The sequence below is a fragment of the Protopterus annectens genome, chromosome 8.part0, assembly GCF_019279795.1.
Source record: "Protopterus annectens isolate FY-2018-M chromosome 8.part0, PAN1.0, whole genome shotgun sequence".
NCBI lineage: Eukaryota > Metazoa > Chordata > Ceratodontiformes > Protopteridae > Protopterus > Protopterus annectens.
In genome coordinates this window covers 228900101-228919092 of record NC_056741.1, presented here as the reverse complement: position 1 = coordinate 228919092, position 18992 = coordinate 228900101, and the positions used below count along the sequence as shown (strand labels likewise).

Sequence of the window (18992 nt, the reverse complement as noted above, 5' to 3'; positions counted from 1 at the left end):
TGGTTCCCCTTGGTTTGCCCTTACTATGAAGCAGAGTTCCTGTAGTATGTCACTATCCACCCTGTAGCACTTTATGATTTCCACCTCATGCACATTATGAAATGTTAAATGGGGTCTAAAAAAACTTCTCCTTCTTGGACGTGGTCTATTAGCAGCAGCAGTTGCAGAGACTTGGGCCTGCTGCACATACACAAACAGTAGCTCCTAACATTCTTTCCGTGTAGCTTAGTTTCCATAGTTGCATTTCAATAGTTTTCCCTGCAAATTCCAAAACCTAACAATGAGTCTACACATTTGTTTTATAGCTTTTTGAATAGCTCCTCCGTCATGGCTTGGTTGATTAGCATACAGTTCAGCTGCTTATGCTGTAATTAGCATACCACTGTGTTGACCGACCTCATTTGCATGGCTGTACACAATGTGTAGAGGTGCTTACTGAATAAAAAACGGAGTGCTACCGTTTGCATGCTGCACCATGATGCATACATGGTTTTAGCAAACCATGTAGGGTTTATTGAATCTGCACCTTTCTCTTCTACTGTAACATTACATACAACAAGGAAAAACTTCAAATACAATGTTAACTTTCAAATAATCCCAAATTTTCTCACAAGACATCTCTCTGTGCAACCGTAATAACCTCTGCAGCAAGTCATATTATATGCTGAGGTCTGCCATTTGAGGCAGTAAGGAGGCAGCACTCAAAGCACTTATAATAGATTCAATCTAAGGATATGTGAGGTGTAGTCAAACAGAATGGAAGTCTGAATTAGGGGGTCGAAGTTAGAGTGAGAGGTGCTGCACCCAAATGGCAGTGTATGGTGGGATAATGTCTAAGAGAAGAATTCAAAAGAAGGCTAAACAGTAAAATGTACAAAAAGTGATGTGACCATTGCTTTTGTATGGTACAGAAACCTGAGCAGTGAAGACAGAGCTGTTAAAGAAGACTGATGTGACATAGATGAAGTGCCTGAGATGATAGGATGTACACTGTCGATAAGATGAAAAAATGAGGACATCAGAGCAGAAACCAAAGTGACCTCAAATCCAGAGGTCATCAAGGATAACAGATTATAGTGATTTAGTCAAGTGTAGCAATGCAAAAAATTATTTGGTGAGGAAGATTTGGGAGATGCAAGACCACAAGAGGAAATGCAAATGATTAGCCAAGAGATGGCTGGATTGTCTGTGAGAGAACTGTGAAGGCCAAAGAAAGTAGAAAAATGACATTGAATCAACAGCAAGGTGGTGACAGTTGATGTAACAGAAAAATAATAAAAAGGGAGAGTTGATGGTGATTCTACTAGAACTGTCGTACCATTTTAGATAATGGTGCAAGTTGTACAATCAAAGCACCTGTTTAACATATCTATTATACAAGCTGGTCTTGGACTACAAATGCAGCATCTGCCAAGTTTCTACTGGGTGTTCTCTCTGCCGACTGGCAGCTTAATAAGACAAGCGCAAAAATTGCTTACTATTTTAAAGCCAGCTGAAAAGGTGGAACTCAGACACAGTACCAGACTAGAATAGTTAAACTGAAAGTTCTCTGTACTCAGCAGGAATTACAGTGATCATTCCAGGTGTAATTTATGATCATTGCAGTGATTTTCATTATAAGTTGCTTCTGCAGCTATGAATATGTCACTTCTCATAGCAAATTATTATGGATGATAGCGGATAATATTTACTTTGCATATACAAAACTACATAAAAAGTCACCAAATACTAGGGATGCTTTATAGAGCAAAAAATGTTTTTTTTGTTTTGTTTTTTTTTAATCAACAACCAAACCTATACTTGCCATAACTTACTTTCTACCATCCCATCCTTACTAACCTCCAGGTATCATAAAACTCAAAACTTGAACTAGAAAGGGAAAAAAAGAACTGCAGCATATATTTACAGTCCCCATTACACTTAAAAATAACTGACAAAACTTTACTTTATAGCGTCCAAAGACATACATACACCACAAAACTAGTACTATCAAGCAAAAAAATAAATAAATAAATTCTGTACTTGCAGTTAACTTCCTCCCTTCTCTTCCCCTCTCCAAAGCATTTTTCCCAAACATTAATGACATGAGTAGGGCATATACTTTAGAGTCCCACACAAGTCCAACAAATTCTAAAAAAGTCCAATATTTCCAGATTTTCTTGTCCTGCCATAATTCACAAATGTAATTATTGCACTGTAATCCCACATTAAGTTACTGCTTTTATTGCTGCATCTCCATCGCCCAAATCTTGTCTCTGCTTCATTTCCAACTTAGTCTTGATTCTTTTAGTCAGTCCTAGTGCTCCCTTCCTGCTCTACAATATTTTCCATTGAAACGGTGGAAAAGGATTCACAGGTACAATTTTTTCTGTGGTCTTTATTACCAGAAGAACAAGAAGCAAAATATTCCTCTGTTTCACAGCTCACTTTTTGCTGGACAAACCTTTGTATGTCGTCCTCAGCATATACTTCATCAAAAAATGATTTTATCCCTCCAAGGAAGAATGCCTTGAAGACAGCTGGATACAGCAGTTTGAATCTCACACCTGTATCCTGACAGGTCTGTATTACCAGAAGAACAAGCAGCAAAATATTCCTCTGTTTCACAGCTCAGTTTTTGCTGGACAAACTTTTGTATGTCATCCTCAGCATGTACTTCATCAAAAAATTATTTTATCCCTCCAGGGAAGAATGCCTTGAAGACAGTTGGGTATAGCAGTTTGAATCTCACACCTGTATCCTGACATTCCCTGAATAGTGGAATGCATTTACTCCTCTTCTGCCTGGAGTACAATGAGTAATCATTCTCCACAAACACTCTTCTGTCTCCCACTTTTAGTATGTTGTCCTAATCAACTCATTCTGCTAGTAGGATTGCATCTTTACTATTTAAGGACTAGGTTCCTTTCTTATTATCAGGTTAGGAGCATACACACAATGTGCTCTTTCAACCAACAACTCCAGTTGTAGAATATCGGTCCAGTTGCTTATTTGTGCTTTAATAAAATTAATGTAGTCTGTTCCCTCCAGCTTCTCTGGCATTGTTGAAAATCTCAGGTTGTCCCTACCTTCTCTGTCCTTAATTCTATTACTTTTTGAAACATCTCTTCCTGAGGTCTCATTCAGCCAGCTTTTTCTTCATTTCAACCTCTGATTTTTGCAGCTTTACCACCTCATCTGAATATCTGTTTAAAGCTTTTCCATTTTTCCAGCTTTTTGTTGTTCATGTGGATATACTCCATTAGTGTTTTGTTTATTTTAACCAAGTCTGTATTCAGTTGTCTTCTATCTTCCTGTAGGTTACAGGAAGCAGTTTGGAGGTTACATTGCTTTTTGCTGAATAGCCACAGAACTTTCCCCAGTCAATGTTTCTTCCTCACTTTTTGTAGCTGATTTTTTTCCAGGAGCTCTGTATTTCTTTTTTTCCTGGCATCCAGGCAGTACACTTACTAGCCAGTTACTGAAATTTACCCATACACAAAAACGTCTACTGGCCTTCTCTGTTGAGTTTCTGTTTTTACACTGGGAGAGCTAGAGTCAAGCTGTTACTCAATGTTTAGCCCTCTTGGAAGTCTCTATTCCAAGGTATAACTAATTAATAGAATAAAGGATTTTGAAAAAAAAATCTAACTGAATAGAATTAATACAATGAAAAGGGACCTTAATGATTAATGTGCTCAACAGAGCCCCCCCGTCCCCCACAGCCAGGACAACAACCAAACAGAGACAGAACATCGAGCATGATGCTCTAAGGATGAAGTACAGTATGCCATGTACACCCCAAGTACTCACCACCATAAACAAAAAATTAAAAAGGACCTCCCATCACCTCCGTACACCATGAACAGGATTTTTTTACTTCAGCCATTCTCTCCCACCCTGGATTTAATGCAAAGACTCACAATCACAACTATGACGCCTTCCATCCACCAATAAAATCAAGAATACACCCAAAAGTACACCACAGTCATACCACACCCTCAGATGCTTGGCAACCCAGGATCCCAGTATCTCCAAAGAGCAACCCACACCAGAAAGACAGAAGATGGCAAGGCAAGAGAGACCTGCAGCACCTCTGGATACCACCCAGAGACCCTCACAACAACAAAAGGAAGGAGGAACAGAAACAACCATCACAAATGAATATCATCTGGAATCATTCCAAGAAACATCTCAGTAAAACAGAATAAAGCATATTAGAAAAAGGACTCACATTTATACTGCAACAAAGAAGCACCCTAATCCATATGATCATTGATGTAAATTGTTTACCAGGAAACAATCTCAAAACTCATTTTTGCAATAAACTAATAGACCCCACCACCAATGCCATGGACACAGTTGGCAAATGGAAAAAATAAATGTTTGTCATTCCCCATGCCCCATCATAACTGCCTTTGAAAATTAACACTAAGCGGACATTAGAAGAATCCTACAGAATTCCACAAAGAAAAAAATACTACACAACATTAACACGGATGAACCTGAAGCCCTGAAAAACTTAAGCAAAGACAAAACTAGAAGAGTCATGAAAGCTCAAAAAGGTGGGGTATTCTAGTCACTGACACCTCAGCTTATAACCTCCAGATCCTCAAAATAGTCAACATCCCCACCTATTATGAAACCAGCAACTTCATTAAAATTAAATTTGCTTACAAAGAACTAATCACAGAGATCACCAACCTCCATGAAGAAGGACTGATCAGTAACAATCTGCTTGAATTTCTCACAGTTGAACATCCGAGACTCCCAAGCTTTTTTTGGATCACCAAACCACACAAAAATATTACTGACCCACCCTACAGACCAGTTATAGCAAGCAGGAGGCGGATTACAAAACCCACATAAATATATCTTGAAGTCCAAATCAAACCTCTTGGAAAGAGCACCAAATCCTTCAATCTCAACAGCCCAGACCACCTGACAGAAATTTGGGGCCTCAAGATTGACAAACATGCTTGATAAGTCACAAAAGATGTAGAAGTGCTTTACACTGTATTACCTTACAATTACTTCATTAATGTTGTCATTAAAGTCTACCAAAAAAATGGTCAGCTTTGCCCAAAAAACTGGAGACCATCAGCAGATTACTGCACAAACTCCTCAACAACAATGAATTCAGATTAGAGGAGCATTTATTTTGCCAAACCAGAGGGATAGCTATGGGTGCAGCTATGGCTCCAAGCCTGGCCAATACAGCACTTGGAAAATGGGGAAAAAGAAAACATCTATACCTCCCCCTACTACAAACATGGGTGTTGTTATTACAGAAATATTGATGATATCCTAATAATTTGGAAGGGTAATCTCAAAAAACTGGAAGTTTTATGATTATATAGGAAAGACCACCAACTTTAAGTTCACTACATCCTACAACCAAGCTTCCATCAATTTCCACAAACATTACCATCACAATACCTTCTATAGGAGGTAACATGTCAAACAATCTTTACCAGAAATCCACAAGGGTAAACCTGCAGCGCCACAGAAACAGTATGCACCCCTTTAGAACCAATAGAAATGTTATCAAGTCCTAAGGTCTCAAGATAGCCAGAGTCACTAAGGAACTTTCCTCTTTCACTAGAAACATCATCCAAGGATTTTCTAGCTAGAGGTTAATAACAGAAATCTTTGACCCTATCATCAAAAATAAACAATGTAGATCTATTAACTTCGGGAAACATCACCTCACGCCACATCTGAATCATCATCCAACAAAAAGATGACAAAAAAATGGATCGTCATCATGACTAACTTTAATCTGATTACCAAAAACTTAGGAAGGCAATACTGAACAACTGGTGCATAATCAGTGAAAGCAATTCCCTCAATAAGATACTCCCAACTAGACCAAACTTCACCACCTGCAGAAACAAAAACATCCATGACCAACCTCCACCACCTGCAGAAACAAAAACATCCGTGACCAACCTTCACCACCTGCAGAAAAGAAAAAGATCCATGACTAACCACCACCTGCAGAAACAAAAACATCTGTGACCAACCTTCACCACCTGCAGAAACAAAAACATTTGTGACCAACCTTCACCACCTGCAGAAACAAAAACATTTGTGACCAACCTTCACCACCTGCAGAAACAAAAACATTTGTGACCAACCTTCACCACCCTTCACCACCTGCAGAAACAAAAACATTTGTGACCAACCTTCACCACCTGCAAAAACATCCATGACTTCATTGAAAAGAGCACCCACAGTCCCATTAGCAACCTGACCCAACAACCATCAGGTACTTAACCTTGCAGCCCCCCTAGACTGCACCTACTGTAAATATATGTTCTGGGAAGCATCTTTTTACTGCCGCAACAACAAAAAGACTTAAGAACCCCTGGTTTGGCAACCCCATCACAAACAAAATAGTATATAGAACCCAGTGCCATCACTGCCATGCTTTCTATGTGGACAAAACCATTAAAAATTAAAAATCAGGATGGCCAGGCACTACTCTGATATATGGCATGAAATGAACTCCAACCCAATAGCAAAACATGCTACAGAGAAACCTGCTCACAACATCTTTCATTTTATCATCTTAGACAGGATCATCGATGAACCATTTCAAGGAAATACAAATGCCAGACTTGAGAAGGAAGAGCTTGAATGGCATATCCTTCTGACAGCGAAAAAAAAAAAACAGGACTTAATAGCACAATCTCTATTAACTGTATTTTAAACCTTATAAAGCTGTACAACCATAATTACTAAATTGACTTTCTTCCATATTCTGTAAGTATTTTTTTTCCTGCTCTGTTCCATCCTTAATATCTTCCTTGTTAACTTTGATCAAAACCTCTATGACACTGTTACACATTTGTAACCACAGTACAAAGTCTGATCATTCCTCACCTGTGTAACTTAAGATGCATGTCTGTTCTTCCCTCTGGCTCACACACCCCCTTTTCCAGTTGACTTTTCTTTTTAATATATTTTATAGGAATTTATACTTTGACCCCACGTAGTATTATTGACCCCTACGTTTTCTCACTCTTTAAAGGCCAACTAGCTTCACAGCAACTATGTCGTATATTACCAGGTATTTCAACCATATCCTTTAATAATGTCATACTTGAGCTTGAAATATACCAGCTTTAAACTCCAGCACAAGCGTCCGCTGTAACCTTAACCAGTAGCTCACTTCATCTCCTTTAAAGCTACTGTTTCCCAGATCTATTTCCTTCAATATTTATCTATTATTTATTTCCTTCATAGGTTGTATCTATATTTTTGCCCCCATGACAAATTTTCTGGCAGATCTGATGAGGCATTTGTGAAAGCGTATGAGCAGAGGCGGCATTAGGTCTTTTTAATTTTTGAGTTGCAACTCTACAAATCACAAGTGTTTAATCTAACTTACTTTATATACAATACATATTCCTTCTAAGAGACCAAATCAAACAAAACCAATGACAAATGATTATTTGTATTCCACTACACTCTCCCCACCCCATTCCACTTCTCCAACCCCTTTAAGATCCTGCAAATTCTATTCATGTGCTGTAATAAAGTTATATTGTTCCATTCATTCACAGCCAAACTTGAGTTTCTAATGAAAAATATTGTTTATAAGATTTAATATTGTTTATAAGATTTAATAATGTATGTAAAACTAGAAAGTGGGTGACTAAAGTGCATGGTTTGTTTTTAACTAACAAAGTTAACTTAATTTAATCTTAAATATACACCTAGATGCCACTAAACTGGAGCGTTTGCAGATTTACTTACATAAGTGTCAATCAGTTAACACTCCCACCTGTGGTGTCGCACAAATATTTTACATTCCTCTAATGTTCTGTTTTTAAGAATCAGCACCAGACTTGTAATTTGAACAAACCAACTACGCTCATCTGCCTGGAATTATTTTTCAATTTCACTTTACAAATAAAGAACTTTAACCAAGACGGGATTCCGGTCTTCCTTCTTCTATACCTGCATTTTTTGATACAGATTCAAATATCAGATGTTTTGAAGAGGGACCTACAATGGCTTTTAAGAACATCCTAACCTACTAAATACTGAGGGAAACAGGCAAGTTAGGTCAATTGTAATTTTTTACATGCTTAGTATTTCTATATTCTTAATACTATTCACATTTACAGAAAGCACTCTGAAATACTCATTTTCCCTTTTCCTTGGATTCATGGTTTTCATACATTCATACCTAATAATGAGGCTAGCTTTTCTTAATAGGCCATTCTAAGCCTAGCCAATTTCCCTTCCAAAGGTTCATAGGTTCATACTAGGCTATCTGCCCTAGGGCATTTATAAGCCTAGCCAGAGTGTGTTTGGCTTTCGCCACCCATTTTAAATTAATTTTGCTATGCCCTTTTTCGAGGTTAGTATACTGTGCCTCTGTCTAACAGTTTCACAGAAGTGATACCCAGGGTAAACCTACGATCTCCCATCCACTCATCAAGATTCCTCTTGAAGAGAGTCAATGAGGGACTCTGCCTAACCTGGACTGGGATTTTATTCCAGAGTGAAGGGAGCCTCTGGGTTATGAATCTGTCCCTCCAGCATGTCCTATTTATTTCAGTGCTGAGGTTCAAGTCTCTCGAGCGTAGCTTCGATGGGATTTGGATTTTCTGAGGTGCAGCATGTCCATTAATTCCGGGTTGGACATGGCTTTATACGTCAGGCACAGATCGCCTCTGAGCAGGCAGTATGCCAATGAGTAGAGCTGGAGTTTCTTTAACCGGGCAGCATATGGCATCTGTTTGAGCCCTTTGATCGTCTTGGTGAGGTACTTTTGGGGTCTTTCCAGTTGCTGCAGGTGTCTGGTAAGGTACATCCCAAAACGGGCATTGTACTCAATTATGGGCCTGATGAGGGATGAGTAAAGAGGCACAATGACCTACCCTGATCTAGATGTGAATCCCTTCATGATTAGGTGGGCTATATAAAATGCTTTTCTAACCACTTTGGCCACATGGTTGTCAAATGAGAGATTGCTATCAACTTGGTTTCCCCAGGTCCCTAATTACTTCTTCCATACTTGATGGATTACCACCTATGTGGTAATTTGTGGGCACTTTGTTTTTGCCAAAGGGGATGACTATACACATTTTGGCGTTTAGCTTGAGGCCATGGCTCTGGCACCAGTTGTCTGTTTCTATGAGGCCCTTTTGTAGGATGCTTGTGTCGGCTGGAGAGTCTATTATGGAGCCCAGTTTGCAGTCATCTGCGAACTTGGTCAGCCACAGTCCTCCTGTGTTGGCCTGTACCTCCGAGAAATATATACCGAACAAGAGAGGTCCCAGGACTGAGCCTTGTGGGACGCCATTTGTAACTGGTTTGGAGTCTGACATGGCTCCAACAATTCTAACCATGTGGGTTCTGTCCTTGAGCCAGTTTGCAACCCATCTAGTGACATAGGGGTTTATACTTAAGCTGGTGAGCTTATCTATAATGCCAGAGTGGGGTATTGTATCGAAGGCTTTTGCGAGGTCCAGGTAGGCTGTGTGGACCACCTTCCCCTCGTCAATGGCCTTGGTGACTGTTTCAAAGAAGGTGAGAATCAAACACTGTACTCTGTTGTCTGTGAGTCAAATACCTTAACCATTATGCCAACTCCTAATCATTAGCTGCATATATTATTTTTCATTCATTTCCTTTTTTCTGTACTTACCCTTTATTTTTTTCTCTCTCTTACCAACAGAATAATTTTTCTTTTACTACCTCCCAATTTATGCCTTCTTCATCACTTATTTCAAAGCTTTCTATGTCCTCTTTATTTTTTTTCTTACTTCTAAAATTTCTTCCTTTTTGTTCATTTCTTCTCTATTTCCTTGCTCTTATTTTCATTTTTGCAATCCATCCAAAATGCCCAATTCTGTTATATTTATAACATTTCAATTCACATTGTTTTGTATCATGCCATTTCCCCAACAACTGTCCTCTTCCACAAAAGAAACTGTTTTGCTCTGTCCCCATTATTTTATGACACCCCGTTCCCCTCCACTTTTATCATGCTTTGTTTATGTATAATTTTTTTCTCTTTCTATGTTTACCACGATATTACAATGCCAGCCTCCGGGCCATAAACCCTTTTTGTCAAACATTTGCACTGTCCAATACTTTTCATACAGTTTTAAAATGTCCTTTCAAAGTCTCTCTTTCTGCCTCTGTTTGAAACCACACATGAATTGTATTTTTTGTTCCCATGTTAAATTCTTAAATCACAAAGATTCCATGGGTTATAGTCATTCTTTTTTCATATTTTCCAAGAAAATTTTCCACTGAAAAAACTGTCTCAGATATAATGTTACAAGATATAGCTTTTTGTGGTTAAGAATAAATGATTTACTTTGTGCTTTTATACCCAAAGGAGCTATTAAATTGTCCCACACTTCATACCTGTCCATTTCTTTGTCTTCTTTAATTTGAACCCTTACCACATACTTCTATCTTTCATTTTCCTCTGCCTCTTTCTACTACACCCTGTTTGCCTTCTTTCACTTTCTCTGCATAGGTTTTCTTTTTTTTCTCATTACTATTCATCAGGATTGTCTCTGCATCCTCCTTTATTTTCTCTATAATGTCCTCACCCCTAGGAAAGCATTTCCTTTATTTTCTGGCTCACTCTGCATTGCCATTTCTTTAAGCAAATCATCCCACAACCCTCCTATGTGGAATGTTGTAATTACACATCCATCTTTGTTGACTCATCTCCATCAGATTTCTTTAAAACATCTCCTCAGAATCCTGCACACATTCTCCAGTCTCGATTTTTTCCTTTCTCCTCCATTTCTCTCACTACTCCATCTCCTCTCTCCATCTGCCTCCCTGTTTCCCCTGGCCACCTCAGTGCCTGTAGTGGAAACAGGAAGTGCTTCTGCAAAATGGGTCCCACTCACAACAATGACAAGTAGGGGGAAGTACCCCAATGCCAAATTATCCCCTAGTAGTATAAATACCAACACAGGTCTCCCCTGAAAAGAAGTTCTAAAATAGTGGGACTAATCGGGTAAACAAAGGATAGATAAATAAAAAGAGCCGTGAGTTCCAACAAACATCTTGCCTGGACTTGTCTGTGCCCTCTCATTTGGAATGAATACCCCCTTTTCTGTATAAAAATGAAAATGAAATATACTGAATATTAACCCACAATTTGTACTAGCCACTGCATCCATCCAAAATGTTGAACTAATCTTTTCCATCATAGAAAATAAATGTTATACACAAATCCTAAGTACAATTTCATACCCTGGTGTGATTCCCAATGGGCATTTGTTTCCTGCCGTGGATATTACAGTTGCATATAATATTCAGCATTAAACATTAAAAGCATGACTAAGCACAACTAATCCCCAAGAACTCCCTAAATGTATAGCGGACAAAACAGAAAATTAAAGTCAAAATGAGCATAAAGCCTCACAACCTCCATTAATCGGTAACAAAATACATAAACTGAATGTCAACAGTTATAAACCACTGTCAAATTACAAATACATTTACCTGTTGTAAAAAAATGTATACTCATTCATACAGTATGGAAACTTTCTTTTAAACCATCCTTTAGCCACAGCCAGAAAAAGTATAGTATTCTGCCTTCTATCAGCTGGATTATGATTATGTGTACAATTCAAAAGGAAACACCAAGGTACAAGAAAAAAATAAACTGATAAGCACCAATTATTTTTTCTGATAAAATGTGCTCCAGAAACAAGCAGTTATGGATGTGCTGGACAGATGTACTCTTCTGGGAGACTTCATTCATGATCCCTTCAAAAATGAAAACAAAAGCACAGAGCATACATTAAAAGTAGAACCGGATGCAATCAATACTTCATATAATGTTGGACGGTGGCCTAATGGTTAAGGTGTTTGCCTTACAAACATAAGGTGCAGGGTTTGAGTCTCACAAGGGACAATTGGCTAGGCTTAAAAGGGCTCACAAGGGCAGTTAGCTTAGTACTAATCTATGAACCTAAACCTATGTCAGCTATTTCCTTCACGGATCATGAAATCATACCACTATACACCCCTTTCAACATTACAGAGATGCATCTTCCAGGAGAGATTAGTCACAAACAGGATCACAACAAACACACATTGTTTATATATATTATGCAACTGAATTTTTGAAGAACTGTCCCAAGTTGCTATGGAATAATCACAAACCTACTAATCTTGTAAAACAACAGGCACATTTTTTTCCTTCTGTTTAAGTCCATTTACCCAAGGCATGTTCTGTATATAAACAAATTGTCAAGCATACCATAATAGATCATGTTCTGAGGACTTCTCCTGAAGAAAGATCCCACAGCACGAGGTGAGGCAACATCAGCTCCCATCTGGATCAAAGCTTTCACAAGATTCACATTCTGATTCAACACAGCAATATGAAGGGCCGTCTCTCCTGAAATGGCATAATACATACAAACACAATGTCATCTCGTACACTGCAGCACAGCATGTCATCTGCCAAACTTAGAATGGAAACGTTTTCAGTGCACCCAAATAATCAACCACAACTCTGACCTATGCATCAGATGCATCTGACAATGGAATTAATTTCTGTGGCCAAACTATAACTTTAATTTAAGAAAAGGAGAAACATATTTTATAAAACGTAGCCATCCCTTCCTCCAACCACAAAATCAGAAGTGATGCTAGCTCACATGACTCCGTTTCTATGGACTCTGTCACATCCTATTTCCATTTCTTCACTGCTATGCCCCAACAGCAGCTATACTACACAATACACTTCCACCCAGCTAAACTACAGCCACACTAGTACACAGACTTTAATACAATTGTAGTAAATGCCATGGTCTTCACTTTTTATATTTTTGCAAAAACAAATGCCATGGTCTTCCCTTTTTATATTGTTGCAAAAACAAACTGAGCAGCTCTTGAAGACTACTACTTTAACCCCTTGTTTTTTTGTTTTTTTTTTGTCACTACAATGCTGTCCTGCTATATCTAGTGAAGAGTATTCTCAGTTTTATAACTTCAATTTTTAAACTGGCAGAAGCTCAATTTAAAAATAAAAAGTCCCATTGCCCAGGCATCTACGAGGTAATTATTTCACTTGTACATTCCCAGGCATCTACGAGGTAATTATTTCACTTGTACATTCACTTCACTAACAAGCTAATCACCCCATGGCTGCTCATTAAAATGGAATGAGAAATCATACCCAGAAGTCATATTGTTTTCTCACTTCCACTTCTCTAAACACCTTAAAAAGCATGACCAGCTACATTATGTCCTGTAATTAAGAAAGCTAAGCACCTGGTATTACACATCCAGCAATCTCCAGTCATCTGATTACAGACAAGCAGATGTTCTTAACTTCATAGAGGATTTCCTCATACAAGTATAATTCTTAATTAAAACACTGGCAGAGCACCAGATGTAACTCTAGGCAGTAGGAAAAGATTACAGTGCCCACAGCATAATCCATTTTACAGCAAAAATGTACAGAAGCTATTTGATGAAATAAATAGATAGATTCTATCTGCACATCAAGCAAGTATAAAAAAATTAATTGGTTTCTAAACTGTTCAATGGAACAGCCTCTTCCATCCAGTTGGAAGAGGTGTTGAAATGTGAAGCTGAATGATGGATTTAAAATGGAGTTACTGTCACTGGGTGATGGAAGAACGGTGACAGGAGAGTATTCTCTGCCAAATTACTTTGAATTCATTTCTTGGACTGTAAGACTGCAGTCTTCAATTTTGAACAGCAACATAATAATATCTGCAAATATTTGCTTTTTTGCTTCAGAGAGATTTATTTATTGCAGCTAATAAAGTTCATGACTTACGGTTTGCCACAAAAATCTGCTAGTTAGTTATTGTAGCACTGGTCAAAGATGCTGGGATACTGGAATGATACTGTCTTGAACTCAAACATTTTGTAAATAACTTTTCTGGGTTTAATTTATTTGGTGGTTATGCTGTCACACTATTATTTTATGTAATAATAAAATGAAATTACAAAACTATTGGAACTACACTAAAGGATGACGACAAAAAGCAATATATTTTTAGCATAGTAAATGTTTAATAGTTGCTATTCATCCACAGACTTCATCAGAAATACAAAACTTCACAAAACTCTCTTTAAATACAGATTTAAAATACAAAACATCCAATCACTAAAAAGAATCAATCAATACATGAAAACTAATTCTAAGACCATAATAATTAAAGTACAACATCAAGATAAAACAATTCAAACCATAAATGTGAATCTAGACTTGAAGTGATGGTGGGAGAGAAGTACAAAGGCAGAAGTAGACAAATGAATAAAAGTGATCAGTGCCATTCACAAAGATGTGACAAGCATATTAGAGGACACTGAGCAAAGGTGTGTGTGTGTATGTGAAAAGAATATACCACACTGAAAACAGTGTTACATTTCCTGCCTTCTAATTTCCTTCTTTGCTTTTTTAAATGCTTGAGCTGAAAGAAATGTGAACATTGCCGATGGGTCTGGACCCTGCTGTATAACTATACATCTGTATAACTCTATCGGTGTGAGATCATAAGGGTAAATGGAGGATGAGCTTAATGAATATGTTATGAGTCTAAGGTCTGGCCATTAATGACACAGAGAGGCACTATGCATGATTGCTGCCGTTTACTGGAATGGATGTTTATATAATCAAGATGATCTGCCTCTAACAAAAACAATATTTAAGTAGAAAAAACAACCAAAAATACCATCCTAGCCCAAGGATTCCACTGGCATCTGAATCCTGATTAAAACAGTTTCATACCATCTTTTTTCTGTCTAGATTCCCATTTCTTCTCGCTTTGTTTTTTTTATTTCTACTTCTTTCCATGCCAATTCTGATGCAATGTCTTCCACTTCAGAAACTAATGGAGGTTGTTTTTCATTCCTTTTTTGTGATGATGTTCTCCCAAGCATCATTATCTCTATGATCACACTATACCTTTCCAGAACTTGATTGTCTAATCCCAATAAAAGTCACTGCTTTATTAATGTTATGTTGGTGACTGCTTTAATATTTGCCAGTTTTTTAAGGTCCTTTTTAAACTCTATTAAATCTTCACAATCCCAAAACATGTTACAATGTACCTCCATACCCACCTACACATCTCCATCAAATGTCACTAGCAGTGGCAAACATCCTATTCATCTAGCTGGAGTGAAAAGCTATTGGAGCAAACATTTCCATGCAAAGATCTTAAATTTCTTAAGTGTAACCACTTCAGGGATATTTCATGTAGCACACCTCCTGCTGCACACCTTTTCCAAACTGATCTTCAAATCTTTATTTTCTTTCCATTTCTCCATTGCTTCAGTTATTGTGGTTAGTTTTTAGGGTCTAATCCTTTCTTTCTTCCTTATTTGGTCAACTGCAAAAATGTATTGCTTTTTCCTCATTAATCTTATCCCATCTTACTTTTAGAGCCTGATATTCCTATTCTGGTTCTCTTGGAATCTCAAATTCCACTCTCAAATCTTCACAAAGTTATAATAAATCTTTTATTTTGTTAGTTTTACATTTTTGCCTTTGCTGCAACTCTGTTTAGTTTGGTTTTAATAAACCTTCCTTTATTACTTGGAACCAGTTTTGGCCTGTATAACCCATTTTCCTCATCTCCAAACTAATGACTTATTTACTGTCTTCCCCTCAATCACCACATATCTGTACAATATCCTCCTGCCAGTTCCTTAACTGAAGTTCTTTAAGTGATATCCTTATCATTGTTTTGATACCCTTCAAAATAGTTGTCTTCCTGTGAGTCCTGACCTACAAGAAAGTACTCCCACATATCCTTCTCTTCCAAGCTGTTCTGTTCTTTTCCAGATAATATGGAAGCCAAACTAGAAAAACATGGAGTCCATTAATGTAAAAATATTCACCAGCTGACAAGAATTCATGTACTCAAACCCTGGGACACCAAGTCCCCCCCCCCCCGCCTTCTCATTTGTTAGGGTCACTATGTCTAAGCCACCTTTGGTTTATCTCCAGTCCATAAATAATCTGCCATACGTTTTCCTAGTCTTTTTAGTAACTTTCCCTTTGGGTCTTGCCAAAAAAAATACTAGTCAAGGTACAGTACTACGGGTAGCAAGTGCAGCTGAATCACCTGCATTTCTAGTTCCATCTGTAACTTAACCTGGCCTGACTTCTCTTCTTGTTTTTTTTATCTTATTCTTTTACCTTGTTTAGCACTTTATCATATGTCACTTCCAAGGTTTCCTCTACCTTCCTCTTATTCAGCCAGACTCCTAAATACTTTTTTTCATCTTTCCACATCTCTCATACTCCTATTCTGCCTAGTTCATTTTGATCCATACTTATTGCTACTGCTTGCATCTTTCATGGTTTACCTTAGAGTCTAATTTTCCTAAAGTCAGCTACCTCAACCCAGGGTTTTGAAACATTGCTCTCTGGATTTGTAAGAATTAATAGGATATCATCAACATATAAAGAAATATTCCACTCCCTCTCTCCCCATCTATATATCCTCGAATTCCCACTGTTCTTTAATTTTGCCAAGGGATCTAAATATATCACAAATAGCAAAGGAGACATCTGGCATCCCTGTCTTGTCCCTCTGAAAGGTTTGAATTGTTCAACCATCTGTAATCTTCACCTTTGTTTTAGTCCCTTTATATATTTTCTGTAACATACAGACCCAGTTTTCAGGAACCCATATTCTTGTAATGTTTTTAACAAATATTCTCATCTTACCCTGTCAAAAGCCTTCACGGCATCTAGTGGCAAAACAGCTAACTTTTCTCCTTTGACTTGAGTGACACTGATAATCATCAATGTCATTAGTAAGTTGTTCACTGTCCGCCTCCCTGACACAAACTCTGTCTGGTGATCATGTGTTATGCCTGGTGCTAGCCTTTGCCAATCTTCATCCATCACAAACTAAGCACTTATAATCATGGTTTAGGGCAGAGATTAGTCTGTATGAGGAGGTAGACAGCAGAACCATAATTTTTTTTTATAAAGAACCACATTTGCTTCTCTCCAGGAATCTGGTGGGTCTTGGCCTTCTAGCATCTCACTGAACACAGCAGAACAGCCTGAGATTAAGGTTTCCCTACCATTTCCCAGATTTCCACTGGAAACATGTCTGACCCTGGGGATGTCCCTTTTTTATTTTATTCAGACTTCAATGTACTTTCAGTATGGTTAATGGAGATTCCATCGGCTCTTGTGCCTGCACCCCTAAAACTTGTAATTAACCTTTCCTCCAATTTTCTACTTTATGTCCATCCTGTTGATGATGATATTGTTTTTTTTTTTTTTTTGGCAAAACCATCTATAAATTCCTTTAATATTTCTCAAAATGGCATTACAGTTTTAGAAGATTCTTGTTTATTCACCTGATAGATACCTCTTTCTATCAGTCGCTGTCTCACTCTTACTGCTAATAACATTGTCAATTATGGACAGTTAGCAAAATTCAGTAGGTCCATGCCTTTCTTTCTCAAGATCTTTTCATTTACCCATTTTTGGATTTCTGTTTCCAGTTCCTCTTTCCAGATTGTTTTTGCTTTGTCCCTTTTATTTGAAGTTGTCTTTAATTCCTTTACAACATATTTAGTATCACCTACCAGTTTCTCTCCGTCCTTTTTTCCCTTTCTCTCCTGGTCTCTAACCAGTTTCTTCAGTTCTCTCCCACTGCTTACTGTATAGCCTTGCTACACTTTTTGACTCCTTATTGCAATGTCAGCACTCTCAGGAAAAAAAAAAGATTGAAAACCCAAGAAAGGAGCGAACTTGAAAATCTCTTTTCAACTTTAAATTTTTTTGCAGGGGGCAAGCCCCCCTGTACTCCCCCCCCCCCCACAATGTATATAAGCTTCAAGACTATCATACCTCTGAGAAATTGGAATATTTTGAAAAATGACCATGTCGGACATAGTATATGCAAGCTGATTTTTTCAGCCAGTTTGTGCATTTTGAGACTATCGCTAGCATCCCAACAATTCAAATGCTTACCTTTTGAAATCGGCAGTGACCTAATCAACCTTATCCTTCTATTTCAGCCAGTTGTCTCTGAAATCTCCAGTGCCCTGTCTGATTTCCCACTTTTGCTAGAATTATTTGTACATTTATTAGTGCATGGTCAGTAAGTGCCTTCAATCCAGTGTGTGCGCTCCATTTAAACACATCTCCTGTCTAACCTTGATCATTCCTTGTACCTGACTGGGCCAAAAAAAAGTATAACTTTGATAATCTTTATGTTTTTAAATAAGATTCATAAACTGATCCACATAATCGGAGTGAAATATTTTCCAGATATCTTCCCTCTCCTGATACTTTTTCTCCTTCTGGGCCCTCTCTTCACAGCTCTTCTCATAACCATCACATTCCAATCCACTGTTACACCTGATAAACTTGCTTGAAATTTCACTATTCTGGATAATATCGCCTTCATTTTCTTAAGGTAGTTTGTGGGCAATTATAAATTGCAACTATTGCAATAACTAACCCGTCTACTACACTTTTGATTACTGCAAACATACTCTTATCTTCTAACTTCTGTGTTACTCAAGTTTAGTATTCTGCTTATTAATATCACTGTTACCCTAAGTGTAAAACCAGCCTGCTGAAGTATTTTAACTTTTCTTCTAATTGTGTTTCCTGAAGTACTACTACCCAATGTCCACCCCTCTTAATCAGAAGCAAGACCCCATCCCTCTCTTTATTGGGTTCATTTGACCAGTCACATTCCAAGATGCAATTCTTATTTTGTTTTATTTGTGTTCTCCCACTCGCCTTCTTTACTCTTAGTTCCTCCTCATTTACTTGTCCTTCCCCTCCAGTCTTAGTTCACTGAGGACAGCTCCCTAGCCTTCTTTTATCCCTCCATTTCTCAGTGCAAGTTACCTGCTTCCTCAGATTGATTCCACATTTTTCTGTTTTTTCCCCCTGTCTGAGGTTTAAAGGTATCTGCATGTCTTATGCAATCACTTTTAGCTCTTTATCTTTTTCTGATGTATCCCTGTTGCCTGTAACATTAACT

General features: G+C 37.8%; 1 protein-coding gene across 1 annotated transcript in view; it reads right to left on the bottom strand.

Annotated features, from left to right (window-relative positions):
* LOC122808197 (transient receptor potential cation channel subfamily V member 6-like) overlaps nt 1-18992 on the bottom strand; it is a 346314-nt gene that overhangs the window by 290520 nt on the left and 36802 nt on the right. The window contains exon 3 of the mRNA XM_044079164.1: nt 12239-12379. Coding sequence (XP_043935099.1) covers nt 12239-12379 — 141 coding nt within the window. The remainder of the gene's footprint in view (nt 1-12238; nt 12380-18992) is intronic.